The sequence below is a fragment of the Heptranchias perlo genome, chromosome 7 (assembly GCF_035084215.1).
Source record: "Heptranchias perlo isolate sHepPer1 chromosome 7, sHepPer1.hap1, whole genome shotgun sequence".
Classification (NCBI taxonomy): Eukaryota; Metazoa; Chordata; class Chondrichthyes; order Hexanchiformes; family Hexanchidae; genus Heptranchias; species Heptranchias perlo.
In genome coordinates, this window is record NC_090331.1 from 86,387,953 (window position 1) to 86,410,903 (window position 22,951).

General features: G+C 40.3%; 1 protein-coding gene across 3 annotated transcripts in view; it reads left to right on the top strand.

Moving 5' to 3' along the window:
- nbeal1 (neurobeachin-like 1) overlaps nucleotides 1–22,951 on the top strand; it is a 244,396-nt gene that overhangs the window by 67,733 nt on the left and 153,712 nt on the right. For all 3 annotated transcript variants that reach the window (XM_067988049.1, XM_067988050.1, XM_067988048.1), the window contains exons 2-5: nucleotides 8,927–9,018; nucleotides 16,185–16,346; nucleotides 17,684–17,765; nucleotides 20,588–20,715. In XM_067988049.1, coding sequence (XP_067844150.1) covers nucleotides 8,927–9,018; nucleotides 16,185–16,346; nucleotides 17,684–17,765; nucleotides 20,588–20,715 — 464 coding nt within the window. The remainder of the gene's footprint in view (nucleotides 1–8,926; nucleotides 9,019–16,184; nucleotides 16,347–17,683; nucleotides 17,766–20,587; nucleotides 20,716–22,951) is intronic.

Consider the following 22,951-nt stretch of genomic DNA (forward strand, 5'->3'; position numbering starts at 1 on the left):
AGACAAGGTAGTTTTATATTGATAAGTCTGATTATGTAAAGAAAGAAAGACTTGCATTTATATAGCACCTTTCATGACCTCAGGATGTCCCAAAGCATCTTATAGCCAGTTAAGTACTTTTGAAGTGTAGTCACAGTTGTAATGTAGGAAATGTGGCAGCCAATTTGCACACAGCAAGCTCCCACAAACAGCAATGTGATAATGACCACATAATCTGTTTGTGATGTTGGTCGAGGGATCAGTATTGGCCAGAACACCGGGGAGAACTCCCGTGCTCTTCTTTGAAATAATATCATGGGATCTTTCACGTCCACCTGAGCGGGCAGATGGGGCCTCGGTTTAATGTCTCAATCCAAAAGATGGTACCTCAGACAGTGCAACAGTCACTTAGTACTGCACTGGATCTTGTACTCAAGTCTCTGGAGTGGGCCTTCAAACCACAATACTCCGACTCAGCAGAGAGTGCTACCACTGAGTCACAGCTTGACATCGAATTTGTTTTGTTTTGTAGCTGTCGTACAATCAATGTAAAGCAGGTGGCATCCACAGTTTGACTTTTCCTAGACCCCATCAGCAGCCATCAGAGGCAGTGCAAAGCGCACGGCTCCTTCCCATTGGCTTCATCTGTGATCAGTATGAAAGGAGAGATCATTGGCTTTTGTTTGAACACCTCTGACATGCGTGTAACAGTATGTACAGAAGTGAGTAGTATGCCTCTCTATGAAGCAGTGTATAGAGACTTCAGATTGGAGGGGGGAATGGGTACAGTGGGGAAAGAGTCTGTGTGATGTGCTGTGAAGATTTTACTTTTTATTGCCCTTGGGTGGTTTTGGGAAGAGGAGAAAAAGTTTGCAACTTGAGAAGAAAAGTTCTTAGACGAAAGTACAGTCAGTACAATTAAATACCTTCACCTTTTGTGGAATAATTCATCTCTTCGAAATGAAGCAGTTTCGCAATACATAAAGGGTCAGTTGCAGTACTGTACAAGGTGATTCAGTGAAGTGTTACTATGCAGCATATTTTTTCCCACAGAACTCATTCATTTATTGGTTTCCAAAAGCAGATCTTATTGCTGTTATTTTTTTAACTGCTTATTGTCCAGTGTTGCTTGTCAGGTTTCACTAGACAGTCATCAGACAGTATAAAAGAAGAATAGCAGCAATTTTCAGAGTTTATAGGACCAGTATTTGAGTTGCAAAGCAAGTATTAAGTGGAAAAGTTGTTAGGCAAAAGGGAGGAGTTTGCAATATTGGACACTAACATTAAGTTTACACCAGCAAAGAATCCATTTACTGCGTAATGTTTAATTTTTATTTTACGTGTATTTAGATTACAGCAAGTTCTGTGACTGGAATGAAGTGCAGAGTTTGAGCTACAGCAAGCTGCTCAAATGGGCTGGGGCAGAAGGCAAAACTTCGAATTTAATTGGTTGACCACTTTTTAAAAACTTTAATTCCTGTCCTGCCATGTGCTATACAAGTGTCACTGAACCACTGACTTTTCCTCCCAATTTTTTTTATTGCCTCTTAAAATTACAGCAGTTAGATCTGCTGTGGGCTTTATGTGAACGATTGATTAGTATCTGGCATCGCAAGTCAATGCAAAAAATTTGTTTTGCAGATGGAGCAGAACAGAGTTTTTTGTAACAGCTATTTTAGCAACAGAGTTCCTTTAAAAAATAATGTTAGTTCTATGACCCAACGTCTTGCAAAGTGGTTTGTTTTTAGATAAACAGGTTTATTCTGTGCAGAATTCCCTCACATTACACTGACTTGTATAACTGAAAATGAATAAAAGCATAAAAGTTGAAATGGATTTGTTGGGATCTTGTTCTCGATAGTTGCTGCCGTTTTTGCCAAAATCGGCCCAAGCAATTTAAAGTTTGGAAAAGATTTTTTGAGAGCCTTCGGCAGGACAAGAAGGGTAGCTAGCATTCATTGGGTCTGTTTGTTGCCGGAATGTTTTCCTCTGGGAACTTGGTGTTCCTGGAACGGTGTCCAATTCTGACTTTCCATTCCTGTAATATCCCCTCCGTCTCTTCCAGCTATACACTCAGGCTGTTCTTATAAAAAACAATGTTCAGAATGCTGTTCTCCCTACAACTAGTAAGTGATTAAAATATCTATGGATTCTGCTCCCCTCCTCCACAAAACACCTAAACCATTTCCCAGGATGAGAAGGGGAAATAGGCCGGTAACAGCAACTCCAAACCAACATGCAGAAATCTCTCCTTCCCTGACCAAAGGGAACCAGGACAAACAAATTGCTTCAACCCCTTAAATCTGCATTGTTCCCATTGCAAGCCCTGTCATGCCAAGGATTCTCCTGTGAGCAATGTGTAGTGTAATTGTACAATGGCATCACAAAAAATATATATACTTTTGAAAATAAAATTAAAAATTCAGAAAAAGAACTATAGACTTGTTGGTTATTGTAATCAATAAAGTGTACTTTCTCATCAAATGTCCAAACCAGTGAATGGTTTCATAAATTGAAAATAAAATGCTCATTTAAGAAGGGGATATTCTTTCTCTTGCCTCTTCCCTTAGGGTTTCTGTGTTGTCAGTGAGATGACTTTAGTTTGTAGGAAAGTCTCCACAGGTGAAGTCTGTTTCATTCTCTTGCCCAATTAATGACTGGAGCAAGTAGTGCAACTTGGTGCTGCCAGTTTAAACTGCTCTGAGCAGGTACTGGTCTCAAACTGGCTCCGACAAGAAATGAAGTTGCGAGTCATTTTTTAACCAAAGGATTTACTGGAATGCTTACTAGAGGAGGATGTGGTGCACTAGTTGTCGACACTATAGAAAAGGACTTAAAATATGTCTCTGGGTCTCAAAGGCATGCACCCTAGGCTCTTGAAGGAAGACAGAGAGGCAATAGCAAAGGCTCTGACCACAATTCTTCAATCCTCTAGATATCCAAATGATGGCATGGGACTGGAGGGTGGCCCATATAGCAACTCTCCAAGAAGGATATCTCCGCAGGAGTTCCTCGGGCAAGCGTCCTTTGGCGAAAGCTATCTCATCCATGACCTTCTCCCCAATCATAAAGTCAGGAGTGGGGCTGTTCACTGACTATTCCAAAATATTTAACTCCATTCCCAACTCTTCTGATGATAAGTTGCTTGTTCCAGCCTACAGCAGGACGTGGATAACAACTCGGACTGACCAATGGCCGCCTAAGTGCTAGATTATAACCATCTTGAACCAGTAATAACCCAGATATCTCCCCCGACTTTCAATGTTACCACTGTTGACCGTTCCCTGTCATCAACTTATTGGCCACCGTTGACCAGGGTGAACTGGACATGCTATATCAGCACCAGGCCACAGGCTGGGTACCTTGCAATGAGTGGCTCACCTCCTGACCCATCAAAGCACCTCCACCATCTGCCAAGCTTAAAGTCAGTAGTATGCTGGATACATTGACCACTGGCTAAATGGATGCAGCTACAATAAAACTCAAGAATACCAGCCTGGACAGAGCAATTTGCTTGATTGGTGTCCCAGCCACCAGACACAGTATCCACCCCCTCCAGCACTGGCACACTGTGGCTGCACTATATATTATCTACAGAATGCACTGCAACAACTCACCAAGGTTACTTTGCCAGCTCCTCCCTCCCCTGTGACTTCTACTGCCAAGATGGACCAGAGTAATGCCATGGGAACATCACCTCCAAGATCCCCTCCAAATTGCACACCATCCTGACTTCGATATATATCGCTGTTTGTTTGTTGTCTCTGGGTCATTATCCTGGAATTCCCTGCCTAATATAATTGTGGGAGTACCATCACTGTAGCAGTTCAGGAAGAAGGCCCACCACCTCCCCAGGCCAATGTGGGATATGCAACAAATATGGTCTTGCCACCATTGCCCACATTGTGTGTGTGTGTGTGTGTGAGATTTTTAAAAATATATTTTTTATATATATGAAAATAATTTGTCTAATGTTATTATGGACAAATTCTTCAAATCCATAATTTGAGATTAAATTAGCATTTAGGATTGCATGGGTTAACCAAAGTCATCCATCATGGATTTTTGTAAACAGAATTTTTTTCAACAACGGAATGCAGTCGATGAAGTGTATATGGATTTTCAGATGACGTTCAGAAAGTTATCTCATTTTACAAAACTTCCCCTGTCTGGTATAAGTGGAAATGCAGCAGCATGGACAGAGATTTGGTTGACAGATGTGAAACAAAAGGTTAGGGTTAATAGGCATTGTTTGGATTGAGATTGAAAGGTTAACACAACAGTTCCCTACAAATGGATTTTCAAGTGATTCATGATATGATTACAAAGGAGTGACGCAGAGGTTAAATAGATGACTGATGGAGCGACAAATTGGTAATTTAGTCCTATTTGTTTTTCTACTTATTGCCCCCCCATTCGTTGCTAGTTATAGCCTAATAATGGTTTTAAAACACACAACCCATCTGGTGGATGCTGAGCACAAGAGATAGTGAGTTGAATGTGAAGGTATAATAGTGCTTGTGACTGGTTACTGTAGCATTGGCAATTTTATTTTAGTGCATTACTCAGCAATAAAAGCCATTGAAACAATTGTGCATTGATCTGAAAGCAAATTAGAGAACTTCACGCTCCAAGTAATTTATGTGTCTTATGAAGCCAACATTCCAAAACAGTGCTCTGACCTTCATTTTTATAGTTTTGATTTACATAAACATTTAGAAGTGGTATCTGCCCAACAATATGGCTAGTGCTGTTGGCTGCTTTTTGGGAAGGTTTGCAACAGCTTTCTGTCATGTGATGACAGTTACCCATTGCTGCTGATTTGAAATATTACAAATTTTATCTGGTATTATGGACTTGACGACCGATTTTCCTCTGCTTTGCTCCCAAACTTTTCAAATGAGACGTTAAACCGAGGTCCTGTCTGCCCCCTCAGGTGGACGTAAAAGAATCCCATGGTACTATTTTGAAGAAGAGCTGGAGAATTCTCCCCGGTGTCCTGACCAATATTTATCCCTCAAGCAACATCATTATTACAAATCATCTGGTCACTATCACTTTGCTGTTTATGGGACCTTGCTGTGTGCAAACTGTGTTTCCCTACATTACAACAGTGACTACACTTCAAATAAAGTACTTCATTAGCTGTAAAGTGCTTTGGGACATCCTCAGGTCGTGAAAGGCACTATATAAATGAAAGTCTTTCTTTTACTTTATAAAAGCTCTTGCTAATCCCCTTTATGTTAAGCACCAGTCTTCTCTCATACCCCCGGTTAGCCTTCCTTTTGCTTCCTTTCTACAACTATAGCTTTTATAATTATTTTCTTCAATATTATCCCCTTCTTCCACGTCCCCCCTCCCCCCCAGCATCTGCCACCTTTCTCTAAAAATTTAATTTTTGCTCTCAACTCTGTTTATCTATCGAAACCTGTCTTTGACTTTCCCTCATTACTCTGAATCCGAATATATTGAGGAATAATTTACATCGATTGTTTTTCTGGTTGGTACAAGATGTAGTCTCAGAATCTTTAAAGGTATTCATTTGGAGTTTTGGGTCCGTGAGATATCAGGAACAGCAAAGTTGCAATTGTGCTTTAGCGGCCAGTGTGATTGTAAGAGTTGCAATAAGATCCCAATTGAGGTGCAAGACTTGGCCCCACATTTTGTTCCACACACATGGGTGACAGTCTCGTTGCTGAGATAGTAACTGACTGTTCTTTGCTATTAGCAGGTTTTAAATGACATGTCGGTCCCTAGCTGCTTGTGATTGAAGACTGATGTTTCCATAGTTTGTTTATGTGGAAGTAATGTATAGAACCTCTTGCTATCTGTTTAGTTTCCTGTGTTTTTTTTTAAAGTTGAGAGAAACCATAATTATTGCTAAGCTATTGCTGTACTTTTCCTTCCAATTGATTTTGAATGAGTTGGGTTCATTCAGATTCATAACGTAATTGTGGCGGGGACTGAATAAAGGTACATCTGCGATGGGACTGAATAAAGGTACATCTGCGATATGACTGAAACCTTTGTGTGCTTGGTCATGACAGAATTCCTTTGTCTACTTTTCCACTATGATGTCACCATGTAGATTGCAGGATATTTTTTATTAAATGTGGCTGGAGATGAATTAACCCTTCGGGTGACAGATGGAGTCTCGTGCTGAACCCTTTTGTATTCATTGACATTCTGGTCATGGTGCCGTTCTGTGGTGATGTCTAATTCGTGTAGTGCTGGCTAATTTGTGTAGTGCTGGCTTTGTATATCCCTTTTAAAGGAAGGATAGTACAACAACTTATATTTACATAGCATCTTTAATGTAGTAAAACATCCCAAGGTGCTTCACAGGAGTGTTATTAGATAAAATTTGACACCGAGCTACATAAGAAGGTATTAGGACAGGTGACCAAAAGATTAGTCAAAGAGGTAGGTCTTAAGGAGCGACTTAAAGGAGTAGAGAGAGGTCGAGAAGCAGAGCGCATTTAGGGAGGGAATTCCAGAGCTTAGGGCCGAGGTAACTGAAAGCATGGCCGCCAATGGTGGAGCGATGAAAACTGGGGATGCGCAAGAGGCCAGAATTAGCACGTAATTTTGTACATGAACTGTTCTACCCGTTTGATTCAGTTTGTAATCGAATGTTTTATCATTTCTAACCTCACCCCCATCCCCCCCAACTCTCAAATGATTGTAATTTTCCAGAAATTGGATCTGCATTCTGTGCCTCCATTCTTGACATTCAGCAAATGCTAATTTAACTCTTGATCTGGAGTCCAGCCAGTGAAAGTGGCATATTTTAAATCTATCAACATTGATAAACTACCCTGTTACATAAAAAAGTTTATTATTAAAATAAAATGATACTATCTAATTCCCGTAAGTTTATAATACTGATTGTACAATATCCATAAACATTGCATAGTAAAAGGCCGAGGAACAGTGTAAGTCTACCAGCTGCTTAAATATTTACTCAGTTTTGTCCGGTGGTGGCAGCATGGTGGCAACAGTGTGTATAGAGCTGCTAAGCTCTTTTTGGACTACATTTTGTGACTAGTGAATGTAAATTATTCAGATAAAAACCAAAACCAAATATCAGCAAATTGTTAATGAACAAATAAAACAATAGAGCAGGGAACATAAGAACATAAGAAATAGGAGCAGGAGTAGGCCAATCGGCCCCTCGAGCCTGCTCCGCCATTCAATAAGATCATGGCTGATCTGATCCTAACCTCAAATCTAAATTCATGTCCAATTTCCTGCCCGCTCCCCGTAACCCTTAATTCCCAGGGAGGAGAAGGAATATGAATTTAAGGGGTTTAAAGTTGTATACCGAGACGAGTTTACTTGGAAGTCATTATAAATTTTATTCTAGTCAGTAGGTCTGGATGATGTTTATAAACCCTGATATGAAATTACAGTTTCAAACCTCTTTTCCACCAAATGTGTTTTTTTTAAAAATCTAATCGCTTTTTTAAAAAAATGGTCCATAAGGATACAGAAGTGACAAGATTTTGAGCAACTATTGGGAAATTGAACTTCTTGAAAGAAAAACTATTTTGAGTAATTGTTGAAATATGAGGAGAAATTTTTTATGCAGCAAGTTATGATCTGGAATGCACGCCCTGAAAGTGCGGCGGAAGCAGATTCAGTAGTAACTTTCAAAAGGGAATTGGATAAATGCTTGAAAAGGAAACATTTACAGGGCCATGGGGAAAGAGCAGGGGATTGGGACTAATTGGATAGCTCTTTCAAAGAACCGGTGTAGGTACGATGGGCCGAATGGCCGCCTTCTGTGCTGTATGATTCTATGTACTGGGAATGATGCTGCATGTCAGAGAGTTTAAAGGTCAGCAGTTAACTTACTACCAAGGATTGTGTGACAGTGCAATAGGATGGTTCAGTATAAATTATTTCTCTTGTTGAACTCTCTTTTGCTCCTTTTATTAAGCATTGGGTTACAGTTTGTAAAATTCCCTTCAATACAAATAAGTTTGTTTTATTGTACATCAGTAGTCAGCATTTCTGAATTGGAGAACAAGTGAAAAAATAAAGATGAAGATAAATCTCCTAGAATATCTGACCCAGGTGGAGTTTGTTCCTTTTTTAAAAAAAAAAATTACATCAAAATCGCTGTGACACATTAAATTTCAATATGATTGGAACCAAATTTGACTTTGACCAAGAATAAAAAAGCCTGGCACATTCTGAAATCTGAAAATATTGACAAAGTCCCTTTGGATACTGTGGCTACAATATTGGAAACATTGATATAAAATTAGCCCTTGCATTTAAATCCTATCACTACTTTTTATGTGTTCCTTTAAGTCATGCTTGTGTACAGCTCGGCTGGTTAAACTTGCAAATCTTAAAGTTGGAATCCAAAATAGATTTAGACACCACGTTAAGTTCTGATTTTAGAAAACGCAGCAGACTAGGTGTTTCCTGACAGCTCTTGTGTTATCTTCCAAAATCCCCACTTGTTGGGTTTTGCTTGTTTGGTGTGATAAGTGGTTTACTGGTACATCATGAGGCTGCCCATGCCATGATTCTTCCAGCCTTTAATGGAGTTGTATACTTACTTATTGAGCAGCACAGTGACGCCAGGCATCTATTCACCAGTGCGATGGTCAGTCCAAAGTTGGAAGTGCATCTTTCCAAACAATTTGTAATATTTCTTAGAACTTGAGTCTGTGTAAAGTAAACCGTCTCCCAGTAAGTAGAGGATGAAATGAAGCTTAGGAATTGTACATACGTATCAAATCCCCTGAAGACCTTATGTGGATTTGGAGGAAAACAAAGTAAGAGAAGTGTAGGTCTGGTGCCAGATCTGGCATTTTTTATGCCTGTGTGTGACATTTGGTAAATTAATGCAGTTTGAATATGTACTGTAATTGTTTGAATGGAAAAAAAAAATTGAATTCATGCTTTGCTTGTATATTTTTTCTGGTTACAGAAGGACCCAGACTATCTTAAGCTGTGGCTAGAGAGCTTTGTTGCAACATATGAAAAGTTTCTTGACGTTGATTTTGAAAAACCTCCCACAAGGTATGTTACGCAGGTTTCAAATAGTTTCAAAAAGTTTAATCCTACTGAAATTAAGGAAAACACATGATGCTTGAACAGGAACTTTGCAGAACTATTAATGCTGCTGGCAATTTAGTAGTAATTAATTTTGAGAGGTGTAAAAATGTTGTGTATTGTGTCAAACTATGGGACTCCGCACTGATTTTAGTTTTCCTTTGACTTTTGGTGGTTTTAAGTAGGGACATTTCAGTAAGATGGTGAGGGATAGCATGAAATGGAACATCAGCTGTCTCATGAATCTGCAGCATGAGGCAGTGATCAGTGGGAATGAAGGGACACTGCAGTCTGATCTGGCTAGGGTCAGCTCTTCTCTAGGTTAGCTAAAATGACTAACTTTACCTTGGGTTTGGCTTTATATGAACATACAAAATTGACGGGCAGGAAAAGACCAGCTGGTCCATCAAGCCTATGATGGTTGGAGCATCATGACTAGATGCTTCCAGAATGATTGGTGATTGTTGAGCATTGGAATCCAGCATTCAACAATATTATCATCATTAACGTATACAAATTTTTTTAAAATTCTGGATTTAATCTTTTGACCCCAATGTAGCAACAGACTAGCAGCAAATGTTTAATCTGAAACCCCATTTCAACTTTTGGATTCATGGACTCAACACTTGTAAATGGGCAGATGATTCACCTTCATCAGAAGGTTACTCACCTGACTGCTGGCAGTCCCAACCATCGCTGGTTTGACTCCCGAGAGTAATTATTATGAATAATGGTAGCATGGGTAATTGTGATTCCACTCAGCCCTGAGTGAGCAAGGTTTGTGTCATTGTGCAGAAGTGTGGTGGAGAAGACCACGACAACCAGTTGTTTGAAGGGGAGAATGACTTGCCAGGGTTTGAGTACGGCTCGTATACATAATCGTAATCATCCCTGCCGGGGAGGGGGAAGAGTGGGAAATGATTTTGTCGAGTCACAATCTATCCACCCATTAGTATCAGTAGTAATTTGTCAAACCGTTTTTTTCATAGAATCATACAGCACAGAAGGAGGCCATTCAGCCAATTGTGCCTGTGCCGGCTCTTTAAAAGAGCTATCCAATTAGACGCACTTCCCTGCTTTTTCCTCATAGACCTACAAATTTTTCCTTTTCAAGTATATATCCAATTCCCCTTCGAAAGTTATTATTGAATCTGCTTCCACCACCCTTTCAGGCAGTGCATTCCAGATGTGGACTCGCTGTGTTTAAAAAAAAATGTCTGCTTATCTCCCCCCTGATTCTCATGGTCTCTTCTGTCTGGTTTCCTCTATATTATTTTTCACTCCCCCCCCCCCCCCCCCACCCCCCCCCCCACCCAAATTTCTCACCAGAGAGGGTTGACGAACTGTGCCTCTTGCAGTGTGGTTCTTCAGAAAACTTAGCAGGTGTTTGCAAATGTCCTGGATGATTGCCCTCTAATGGATAATTTTGCCTCACTATCTATAGAGGAATGGTGAGATCAGCTCAGTGCCATCCACTGTCAGTATGATTGAGAAATTACAGGGACAGTCCCACATCCTGCCACTTTGTGGAAGAGCATACGAGTGCCTGAGAATTCGGGTCAGCTCACTTGGGATAGAGATTATACAGCAAGGTATATTTAGTATTCTGTTTAGTTAGGTAGTTGCAAACAATGTAAATATTCATTTTGCTCACATACTTTGATAAATGGATTGGGACTGGTTCTGTGACATACTGCAAAACTTTCCCAGCCAGAAACAAAAAATGAAGCCTGTTCTTGCAGCTTCAAGGAGTGCTGCTATTTTCAGTTTGGACTAGCAAAGTTGCTCAGCTATCCAAATGTGCTTTTTTTCCCTCCCTGTTCAGTTTGAGCTCAGTATAAACAGTACCCCAATTGGTACTAAATTTAAAAAAAAATCAAGATTTAGATTGGCATCCATAACTAAAGAGAGTGCAGATTCCCACCCACTCTGTAGAACCACTTGCTGGCAGAATGCGTGCAGACGTCAATAGATACCTTTGCAGGGGTTAGAATCAAAATACTGGGTTTCTGTGGGATTGCCAGATGGGAAAAGTCTTAAATAACATGGGTATAATAAGTGAAGGAGGAAGTACTTATACAGTGAAAATATTCTCCCTTCACAATAATTCGCTTTGATTGTTGGGGGGAGGCGGGTGGAAGCTGGTAGGGATTACATAGAATTTACAGAATAGAAACAGGCCATTTGGCCCAACTGTTCTATGCTGGTGTTTATGCTCCACAGGAGCATCCTCCCTCCTACTTCATCTAACCCCATCAGCATAACCTTCTATTCCTTTCTCGCTCATGTACTTTCCCTTAAATGCATCTATGCTATTTGCCTCAACTACTCCATGTGGTAGCAAGTTCCACATTCTCACCACTCTGAGTGAAGAAGTTTCTCCTGAATTCCTTATTGGATTTATTAATGATTATCTTATATTTATAGCCCCTAGTTTTTGGACTCCCCCCACAAGTGCCTTTGTCTACGTTATTGAACGCCATTGTAATTTTAAAGACCTCTTCTAGAGAAAAAGAGTCCCAGGCTGCTCAATCTTTCCTGATGAGTATAACCTCTCAGCTCTGGTACCATCCTTGTAAATCTTTTTTGCACCTTCTCCAATGCCTCTATATTCTTTTTGGAGACCAGAACTGTTCACAGTACTCTGCGTGGTTGAACCAAGGTTCTACACAAATTTAATATAACTTCTCTGCTTTTCAATTCTAGTCCTCTAGAAATGAACCCCAGAAGATTTTATATTTATGAATAGTACTGCTAAGTCCAAGTTACAATGATAGCTTAATTGTGTCGTGTGGATACTGGCAAAGGTGAAGTTAATGACACAATGTATACAAGGTGAATTTGTTCCCTAGGGAATTGAGTTGCTCTATGCAGAAAATCTGAATTAATGAAAGATTGGACTAAAGGGAAGCCATAGCGATTCCTTGTGTGATGTTTCCTTTTACATCTTGGTGTTAAAATCCTCCTCATAAGTTCCCCGATAGCTCAGCGAGTTTAATCCAGTGAGTAGCTGAGCCAGAGACCAGGAAGATCCAAGGCTTAATTCCCAGTCTGTAATGAGTTGGTTAATTTTAGCGAGGACAGCTTTAGGGGCAGTATGATTAGCCTCAGTGACCTTGAGTTAGGAAGAAGAAAATGGGGCTGGGCTCTTGCTTTTGTGGATCATACTGCAGGTGTGCATTGTGTGGATGTTAGGGGAGAGCAGGATCAGGCTCGTTGTGATGTCCCTGTAGTTGAAGAGCCTACTGGCACTCACTGTCGGGGTTAATGTGAATAGAGGCCACTTAGGTAAGATACTGGAAGATGATTGCTGCCTGTTGAACCATACTCTTGCAAGAGGAGAAAGGAAAAGGAGAAAATATACTTTCAGTAGTTAATAAAACCACAGATGTAATGAACGATCTTTCAGAATCAGTATTACTTTCTAACTGCTGTATTGGACCCACCTATTGCCACTGACCAAGGGTACAAAAATATACTTTAGGTTACTAGTGAAACCACATTCTATTTATAGTGACATGTAGTCAACAGTGGTAATTTTAAAGATTCTGGCAGATTTTCTGCCTTTCAGCCAGATGGCCATGGATTCAGACACGTCTCTCTGAACAGCTGGCCTAAGGCCTGTATACTTGAATAGTTCAGATGATGCAACAAGCTGCAAGAGCAAAGCCTAAGCTGTTTTCAATATAAAATCCAAATACCAAGTATGTGTTGCAGTTTTAAATATTCAAGACACCATATTTCTCTGCTTTAGAACTGTGAAGTCAAACTTCCTATTGCTTCATTTTGACAGGTACATGATGACACATGATTTGTTTGAAGTATGCCTTAATTAGAGTATCAGCTGGAGTATTGTGTCCAATTCTGGGCACCACACTTTAGAAAGAATGTCATGGCCTTGGAGAGGGCGCAGAGGAGATTTACCAGAATGGTACCAGGGATGCGGTAGATCGGTTATGTGAAGAGACGAGAGGAGCTGGGATTGTTCTCTTTAGCGCAAAGAAAGTTAAGGGGAGATTTAATGGAGGTATTCAAAATTGTGAGGGGTTTTGATAGAGTAGCTAGGGAGTAACTGTTTCCATTGGCAGGGAGGTCGGTAACCTGAGGTCATAGATTTAAAATAATTGGCAAAAAAATCCAGGGGCGATGAGATTTTTTTTACTCAGCGAGTTATGATCTGGAATGCACTGCCTGAAAAGATGGAGGAAGCAGATTCAATAGTAACTTTCAAAAGGGAATTGGATAAATACTTAAAAAGGAAAAATTTGCAGGGGAATGAGAGCAATTGATAGCTTTCAAAGATCTGGCACAGATACGATGGGTTAAATGGCCTCCTTCTGTGCTGTATGATTCTCTGAATTAGCTGCCATCAACACCATTGGAATTCATTCTTCAAACCACACAGATCCACCCTGTCTTTTTTTCAGAACAAGTGCAAGAAAACAAAATATATAATTCTTGTTTTGAGGCAATCCTTCACATAAAAAGACTCCAAATGTGTTGTACAGATATCAATAAACCTCGTAGCACCATAACTACCCAAACCTAATAATAGCATAATTTATATAAATTAACAAGTAGTTTAAGATGAGTTCTGACCAGTAATATGATAGTGGGTTGGTGATGACTTTCACAGGTTGCTTGAGCTGTGGTGTTTAGTGTGGTCTGGGCAGATTGACTCTTGTCTCACCTGATAGTGTGTGACTTGAATTTGCTTTTATATTTAAATGACAGATTCACTGTTTAGTGTATATTTTGTAATATATATTGGTGCTATTTCCCTATAACCAGCTATCATAATGCGGTGAGTATTTTGGTGCATTATCACTTCAGTTTTGAATTGCTAACTTATTTGTAATAAATTGTTTTAGTTGGGACAGAAACTAGTTCGAGTCCTACTCCACTCGGTTCCTGATCTGAGCTGTGCTGAGCTATTTCTGCTGAGCAGGAAGGAAGGAAAATCAGGAACAGTTTAGCCCAGAACGTTTCCCATAGTCAAAGGGGATTGTTTTGGAATTGTATCTGGGAGCTGGTTTTGTGTCTGTCCTCTTGGTTGAAGAGATGCCTGGCCAGATGGGCGAAGAAGAGGAGTATACAAATTACAGGAGACTGAAACTTACTCAAAAAATATCCTCATAATGAAAAAGGAAGGTTTAATGCACAGTTTCTGCTGTAGTTTATGGCTTGTTGAACGTTCTTTCAGTTTGAGGCAGACTCTTCAGGGTATGCAGTGTTGATTACAGCCTGGAAATATGTTACATGTTAAACTTCAATTTAAGAACTTTTTCTGGGTTAGAACACTTTCTTTAGTGAGATCCCAATGCATGAATGCTGGGTGTGTCCTGCAAAACCTTGCTTTTTGCAAATACCTTGCTTTCTGCAATGACAACATTGCCCTGTTTGTGGAAGATCAAACTTCTACAATCCAAAATACTCACAAAAAAGGAATAGATATGAAATGGGGAATCATAAATCAATGAAATGCATTCAAGTAATTTTCCCCTGCTAACTAATATTAAACTATCAGCCTTTGTCAAAAAAATGTGGAGGCTATAAGTAGCCAAAATGGTTTTAGAAGAAATGTCATGCTTCACAAATTTCCTGGAATTCTTTAAGGAGGTAACTAAATCAGCAATGGGTTATCTAAGCCTTCTGGATTTTCAGAAGGCGTTTGGTGAACTTCTACATGTGAAACATTTTCCTCCAATCATTTTGAATCTGCATCCCCCACCCTTTCAGGCTGTGCATTCCAGTTCATAACAACTTGCTGCGTAAAAAAAAAACTTCTCCTCATCTCTCCGTCTGGTTCTTTTGCCAGTGACATTAAATATGTGTCCTCTGGTTACCGACGTTCCTGCCAGTGGAAACAGTTTCTCCTTATTTACTCCATCAAAATCCCTCATAATTTTGAAAAAAATTGTAACAAACTGTCACATATTGTAAAAGCTTTGACAATCCAGGGCACCTTGGTTCACAGGAGGGCAAAGCAGCAGATATGTTTTTTGGCAGATCAACAAAATTGTGATGTGAAAAATGTTCAATTAAAATAAAAGCCTGCAGCATGGTTGCACCAGCAGATTTCTTGTGTCTCTGCCACTCCACCATGTTATTTGCCATCAGTGACAGGCGTTAACTGTGGGTAGCTGGTGGCAGTGAGGAACAGCGTGTTCACCGCTGTTGCCTTGTGTGTTTACGCAGCAGCCCCACCTAGTCTAGTTCTTGAAATTAATCTGCTAAATGGCATTAATGAAAGTTAATTGGTTTAGGTTTAGAAAGTTTTAGGTGTCAGCTGTGGCTCAGTTGGTAGCACACTTGACTCTGAGTTAGAAGGTTTTGGGCTCAAGTTCCACTCCAGAGACTTAAGCACATTATCCATGCTGACATTCCAGTGCCATACAGAGGGCGACGCTGTCTGAGGTGCCGTCTCAGGTGGATGTAAAAGATCCCAAGGCACTACTCGAAGATGAGCGGGAGAGTTCTCCCTGGTGTCCTGGCCAACATTCATCTCTCAACCTAAAACAGATTATCTGGTCATTATCACATTGCTGCATGTGGGACCTTGCTGTGTGCAAATTGGCTTCAAAAGTACTTCATTGGCTGTAAAGTGCTTTAGGACGACCTGAGGTAGTGAAAGGTGCTATATAAATACAAGTTCTTTCTTAAGGTCTAAAAAGACAACATTTAAAGCTTAAAACAAGAAATGTTTAATTACATGCTTCCCTTCCCACCCCCCCCCCTTCATTTTTTTGAAGAGATATTAAATCGCTTTTCTGGTCCTGCATTGTCTGTAACTGGGTTGATATCTGGTCCTGCAGTGTCTGCCCTCCATGGTTGCCCTCCGTGGTAGCATGGTGACATCAGCAGTTCGGCAGAACAGTGATCAAACCAGTGTATGTTTACGCCCGTCATCTCTGCAACCACTATGCAGTGAGTTGGCGCTCCAAAAACTTGTTGCTAATGTGGCACATTAAGTTATCATTCCTAAAGGAAAAGAGTTACAACTGAATTTCTGATTTTATTTCAAGTTATAATTGTTGGGCAGTTCATAAACTTGGTTTGTCCGTGGTATTTGCAGAAATGTTTGTGCACTGGTGTATAACTTTCTAATCATGTATTTATTTTTATTCCCTTAGATTGGATGAAGTCCCACCAGGATTATCCTTGTTGCCTGATAACATTCTGCAGGTCCTGAGACAGCAACAATTGCAGTGTATGCAGAAACTGTCAGATGGGCTAGAGGATGAACAGCAAGCGCTGGCACTCATTCTGGTCAAATTCCTCATCATCATCTGCAGGTATAGTTACTGTATTATGTGTAAGGGGTAATATATCGACTAGGAAGAGACTGCAGAAAGACAACTAAGAATACCATGTACCTGTTGAATGATACCGTTGCCCTTAAAGTAGAATATCCCAATGGACAGTTTTATAGTACAGTAGATATAAATGATGGTGAATGAAAAGTTTTTTTTTCCTCCTCCCATAGTGTTAGCTTGTTTCTGGGATACAGTTGCACTGTTGTCATTTGCACTTTGCTGAGTTCTCCTGTGGGTTTTACTCATTGATGAACATGACTGAGTGTTGACAGTCTGCTTGACTGTGGGGGCATCGCAGCTGAGCTTGATTCTGTCCTCAACCAGTGCCTACACATGGACACTTAGAGGGAAAGGCTAATTGCACAGCAGTCAGGAACCTGGCTATTTTCTTTTATTTTTCTTCTCCCCTTCCCAACCCATTAGCATGACAATTGTAGTCTCCCTATCACTGGCCTGGCTGATATTGGCTAACTCAGCGCACATCGAACCAGGGATCTTCCTACTACAACAACAGCTTGCACTTATGTAGTGCCTTTTAATGTATGCAAGGAATCTTACAACACCAGGTTATAGTCCAACTGTTTTATTTGAAAATCACAAGCTTTCGAAGGCTTTCTCCTTCGTCAGGTGATGAAGGAGAAAGCCTCCGAAAGCTTGTGATTTTCAAATAAAACAGTTGGACTATAACCTGGTGTTGTAAGATTCCTTACATTTGTCAACCCCAGTCCATCACCGGCATCTCCACATCATGGCCTTTTAATGTAGTAAAACATCCCAAGGCGCTTCACAGGAGCGTTATCAGACAAAATTTGACACCGAGCCACATGTTAGGACGGGGTGACCAAAATCTTGCTCAGAGGTAGGCTTTAAGGTGCATCTTAAAGGAGGAGAGAGAGAGGTAGAGAGATTTAGGGAGAGAATTCCAGAGCCTAGGGCCTAGGCAGCTGAAGGCATGGCCGCCAATGGTGGGGCGAAGGAAATTGGGGATGAACAAGAGGCCAGAATTGGAGGAGTGCCAAGATCTCTGAGGGTTGCCGAGCTGGAAAAGGTTACAGATAGGGAGGGGTGAAGCCATGGAGGTATTTGAACATGAGGATGAGAATTTTAAATTCTAGGTGTTGCCGGGTGTTTATTAATCTGTATGGCTCCAGCTACCTACTGGATAAACTAATTAAGCCATTGGCTAATCCAATAATTTAGTCTTTAGGCTTAGTTTCTGTTGTTAATGGGCAGTTTTTGATTGATTTTTCTTCATTTTTTTGAGTTTTCTCAGAACAGTGTTAATTATAAATTGGATCATTTGCTTTGTTTCCCAGGAATCTGGCTAACGTCGAGGAGATTGGAACCTGCTCCTACATTAATCATGTTATTACTATGACTACGGTCTACATTCAGCAGGTAATTGATGATAAATGGCTTACCTTACAGCCTTTTCACTATTAATTCTAGGCTGAAAACAGCATCACTCTACAACAAGGCACCTCTTTGTATATAGAGACAAAGGTGTAATTTATTAACAAGGTAACATTTTAGTTTAGTTTGCCACAGACTGAAACTTTTTTATTAATGTTCCACTTCTGTTAGACTTTACAATAGACAGGCAAAAATTAGAAGATATGCGAGAATACACACAGTTTAAAAAATTCTGTGGGAGACTCAAAGGTCAGTAGGCAAATATGGCAAGGAGAGAATTGTTTAACATGGAAACTGATGAGTGAACTGAAATTAACACAAGATTGTGGAAGGCAGACCATGCTAAAAAGAAAATAAAGACAAGATATTGCATCTAAGATTTATAAAATCCTATTGGATGGGGACAGAAAGGTGAATTATCTTGTTCAATTAAATAAGCACATACTGGACTTGAAACTACAGAAGTCTGAGAGCTAAGTGCCCTCAGGTCAGAAGCAAAAGTTCCTATAGCCCTCCTTTTTGCAGAGCAAAGTTTAACACTCGCTGAAACTGGGCCTTAAATTACTAAAAATGCTTACTTCATTCTGAAGCAAATTTTTTTTTAGCTACCTCTTGTCCTTTGTATTAGATGCAGATTCTTGAATGTGGAGTTAGAGTTTAAAAAAAAGTCTGTATTTGAGATCTGCTTTATGTCAAGTAGTGAATCTGTTAACCATTGTTGAGACCTTATGTTCGCACTTCAATACCTCATGACCTGTGCACCATTATTGGAGTTTTTGTCCATTATTGAGCGCATTCTTGATCTCAGCTGCACTTTTGTGTGGAGGTACCAAGTGGAGGTTTACAAGCATCGCTACACCGAGGGAAGAGTAATTGGATAGTACGACCACTCAGGCCGCTCTTGCGTTCCTTCTGGCGGACATGTTCAGAGTGACCCTGGCAATACATGCAAGCGCATCTAACCCGTTGGCTGCAGATAGTGCATGTGGCAGGGGATAGTAATGAGAAGCACAATTTGGAGGAGAATAAAACCAGCTCAATATTGGCATTCTTTATCTACTCAAAAGCTTGAAGTGGAGAGGAAGGTTAGGGTGACCTAAGTTAATTTCAATGTCTTGTTTAATCCCTCCCATTGCATGGTCAAATTTGCCCACCCCATCATTGTCTGGTTTTGGTTTTGATGCATTTTCTTTTCACCAGTTTTCTTCCCGCATCACCTCTTGTGAAGGAATTGACTGTTTGCTGGGTGTCAATTGTCCCCTTGTATCTCACCCAAGCACTCATTATTCATGTGCAGGCTCTCAGCAGGCTGTTTGATTGTGGGCATTCCTATCCAGTATGGCCCTGCCCTAAATGGACAGCCTTGAATGTGTACTTTCCAGCAGGGGCCACTTCGTTTTGATGAGAAGTGGAATCGTATCATATAGTAGGTGCAGCACAGAAGGAGGCCACTCAGCCCATATTGCCTGTGCCAGCTCTTTGAAAGAGCTATCCAATTAGTCCCATCACCCTGCTCCTTCCCCATAGTTTTTTCCCTTAAAGTATATATCCAATTCCCTTTTGAAAGTTACTGTTGAATCTGCTTCCACCACCCTTTCAGGCAGTGCATTCCAGATCATTATAACTCGTGTTTAAAAAAAAATGTTTCCTCATGTCGCCTCTGGCTCTTCTGCTGATCACCTTAAATCTGTGTCTTCTAGTTAGTTCTGCCACTGGAAACAGTATCTCTTCATTTATCCTATCAAAACCTTTCATGATTTTGAACACCTCTATCAAATCCAACTTTTCCAGTCTTTCCACATAACTGAAGTCCCTCATCTCTGGTACCATTCCAGTAAATCTCTTTTGCACCCTCTCTAAGGCTTAACATCCTTCCTAAAGTGTGGTGCCCAGAATTCAACACAATACTCCAGCTGAGGCCTAACTAGTGTTTTATAAAGGTTAGGCATAGTTTCTTGCTCTTGTACTCTGTGCCTCTATTAATAAAGCCCAGGATCCCATATGCTTTTTTAACAGCCTTCTCAACTTTTCCTGCCATCATCAAAGATTTGTGTATGTGCACCCCTTGGTCTCCCTGTTCCTGCACCCCTTTAAAATTGTACCATTTAGTCCATGTTGCCTCTCCTCATTCTTCCTACCAAAATGTATCATTTCACACTTTCCTGCGCTAAATCTCATCTGCCAATCCATGGCCAATTTTCTACTGCCTAATCCAGGGACACCGAGACTAATTGTAGCACCCTGATCACTGCCTTGACTGAGGATTAATCCTGGACCCTCCTTGCCTTTCTAGCTCAGCTATTCACAGGATATACTTGCTTAGTTATCAGGGAAACTATATAATATGATTTGCCATGTCAGAGTTTGATCTGATCAGGTTTATACAGTGACCACGTCAATCTTTGTAATCTAGGCCTTTCATTGGATGGAAAATGCACTGTTTTTCAGCTAATGAAAACCCCCCAAAAAAGTAGCTCTTGCTTGCAAAATGGCAGCTGGGAGTAAGAAATAGTAGCACACAGACAAATAAAAGTTTTCAAAATGTTGAGAATAGGGTCAAATGGATGAGCACAGACTTCGAAAGTTTCATGTAAAACTATGTCTTTGCTCAATTTAGTAGTTTAGGGTTAGAGTTTTAGTAGCAAAGCTGATAATTGATGAACTTTCTTACTGTAGTATGAATATTCATTGCAGTGTTTGTGTGAGATCTGAAAACAAACACAAAGCTTCAGTCCCATGAGACTGGAGGTTCCCCGAAATCAGGGTTAAATGCTGAGTTTGACATTTCTTTAATCTTTTAATACAAGTTAAAAAGCAAGACCAAAGAGAAAGAAATGGCAGACCAAACTGCAGCCGAAGATTTTGCAAGACATGCGCTTACCTTCTGTGAGAGTCTATATGATCCGTATCGAAACTGGAGACAGAGAGCAGCTGGGTGAGTGGATTAAGATATCAAAATAAACAGACAAAACTAAGCTAGATTATGTCTAGTGTCTGGGGAAGTGATTTTTTTTTGGAAGCTCGATTTTATATATAAAAAAATTATTGATTTTAGATTAACATGTAGGAAGACCTTGTCTGTACATTGTCCATCTATATGGATGTTACTACTAACTCAAGCAATGAGATAGTTTTGATCTGATTGTGCACATTTTGATGACACAAAACTACATGCCAACTTATAATGTGTTTCAAATGGTTACAATAGTCAGTGGTGTACATAATGAAGAGGCTTGCAAAATCCTCCCTCATCATAAAAACGCATCAGGTATGGTCACTGTGCTTCAAATTTGTTTGTGGTCTTTCAACTTAGCAAGCCAAGTAGTGGTTATATAATATTTTTACATAATATGATCTTCCCAACCTAATCAGCAGAGCACACAGTGGTGGTGTACAACTGCTCCGCAGGCATTTCCTATTGCCAGCACCCATGGCAAACTTCAAGGGCAGACTCAAAAGTGCTGTGTTACAATTGTCTGATGCTGATTTCAGATCACACTGATTGTGAATGTCTCAAGCATTTATGTGGTGCCTTTAATGTCGTAAAACATCCCAAGGCATTTCACAGGAGCGTCATCAGACAAAATTTGACACCGAGCCACGCAAGGAGATATTTGGACAGTTGACCAAAAGCTTGGTAGGTTTTAAGGAGCGCCTTAAAAGGAGAGAGAGGTAGACAGGCGGAGAGGTTTAGGGAGGGAATTCCAGAGTTTAAGGCCTAGGCAGCTGATGGCATGGCTGCCAGTGCAAAGGAAATCGAAGATGCACAAGAGGCCAGCATTGGAGGAATGTAGAGTTGTCGGAGGGTTGTAAGGCTGGTGGAGGTTCTAGAATTAGGAAGGGGAGAGGTCATGGAGGGATTTGAACACAAAGATCAGAATTTTAGATTTGAGGTGTTGGTGCAGTGGGAGCCAATGTAGGTCAGCGAGCACAGGGGTGACGGGTGAATGGGATGTGGTGCGAGTTAGGATATGGCCAGCAGAGTTATGGATGAGTACTATCACAGGTTGAAATTAGATTAAATGTGGTGGTCAAGCTTAAATGGTTAAAATGGCATCTAAAATTCATTATGTTTAAGTTACTTAAAGATATAAACGGAACTGAACGTAGGAATGAAAGCCCTTTCTGCAGCAATGGTGAGAGAGGCAACTTCTGCACATGAAAGATGTGCAGCTTCCGAGATTCAATGACTTATTAAGGATGTTCCCAAGGATGGGTGAAACTAGAACTAGGGGGCATAATCTTAGAATAAGGGGCTGCTCTTTCAAAACTGAGATGAGGAGAAACTTCTTCACTCAGAGGGTGGTAGGTCTGTGGAATTTGCTGTCCCAGGAAGCTGTGGAAGCTACGTCATTAAATAAATTTAAAACAGAAATAGACAGTTTCCTAGAAGTAAAGGGAATTAGGGGTTACGGGGAGCGGGCAGGAAATTGGACATGAATTTAGATTTGAGGTTAGGATCAGATCAGCCATGATCTTATTGAATGGCGGAGCAGGCTCGAGGGGCCGATTGGCCTACTCCTGCTCCTATTTCTTATGTTCTTATGACGGTTTCTTGCATAAGCACGTGAAACCTGTCAACACCCATGACGATTTAGGCTGATTTCATTGACTTATTTCCTTCAGTGGGATCTGAAATATGTCTGAATAAATATACCAACCACCCAGCATTGTCCAGTGTGAATTGCTCTTCTTGGTTTTTGCAAGTGAATTTAGGAAGTGAAATTTTCAGCTGAGTCACAAAAACTCTTAATTGGCTTTAGTGGGAGAAGGCAGGAAAGTGGTTTGAAAATGACAATTTTGTGTCTGATTAAAATGTATTTCTCACCTTCTGCATTATGATTGTGCTGCACAGTGTTTATTATTACCTCTGTAAATGATTTTGTTGGAGGGAAGAGAAATGATCAACTGTTATCCTTGCTTATTATAACTCTTAAAGGGAGGAAATGCAAATTGTTCTGGGGCATTCAGCGATGTCACATTAAAATTGCATGTTGTCGAACATTTGTGCTTGAGATGTGTAAAGGTCTTTATTATGTGCATCAATGGTAGTCAAATTACAGTGTGTGGTGCAAGAACACATCTGCAGTCTATAATCCAAATACACTCATTGTTTGAGGTGTCATATAGTGATTTGCAAAATTGGAAGCAACGGGTAAGTCTTTTGAATA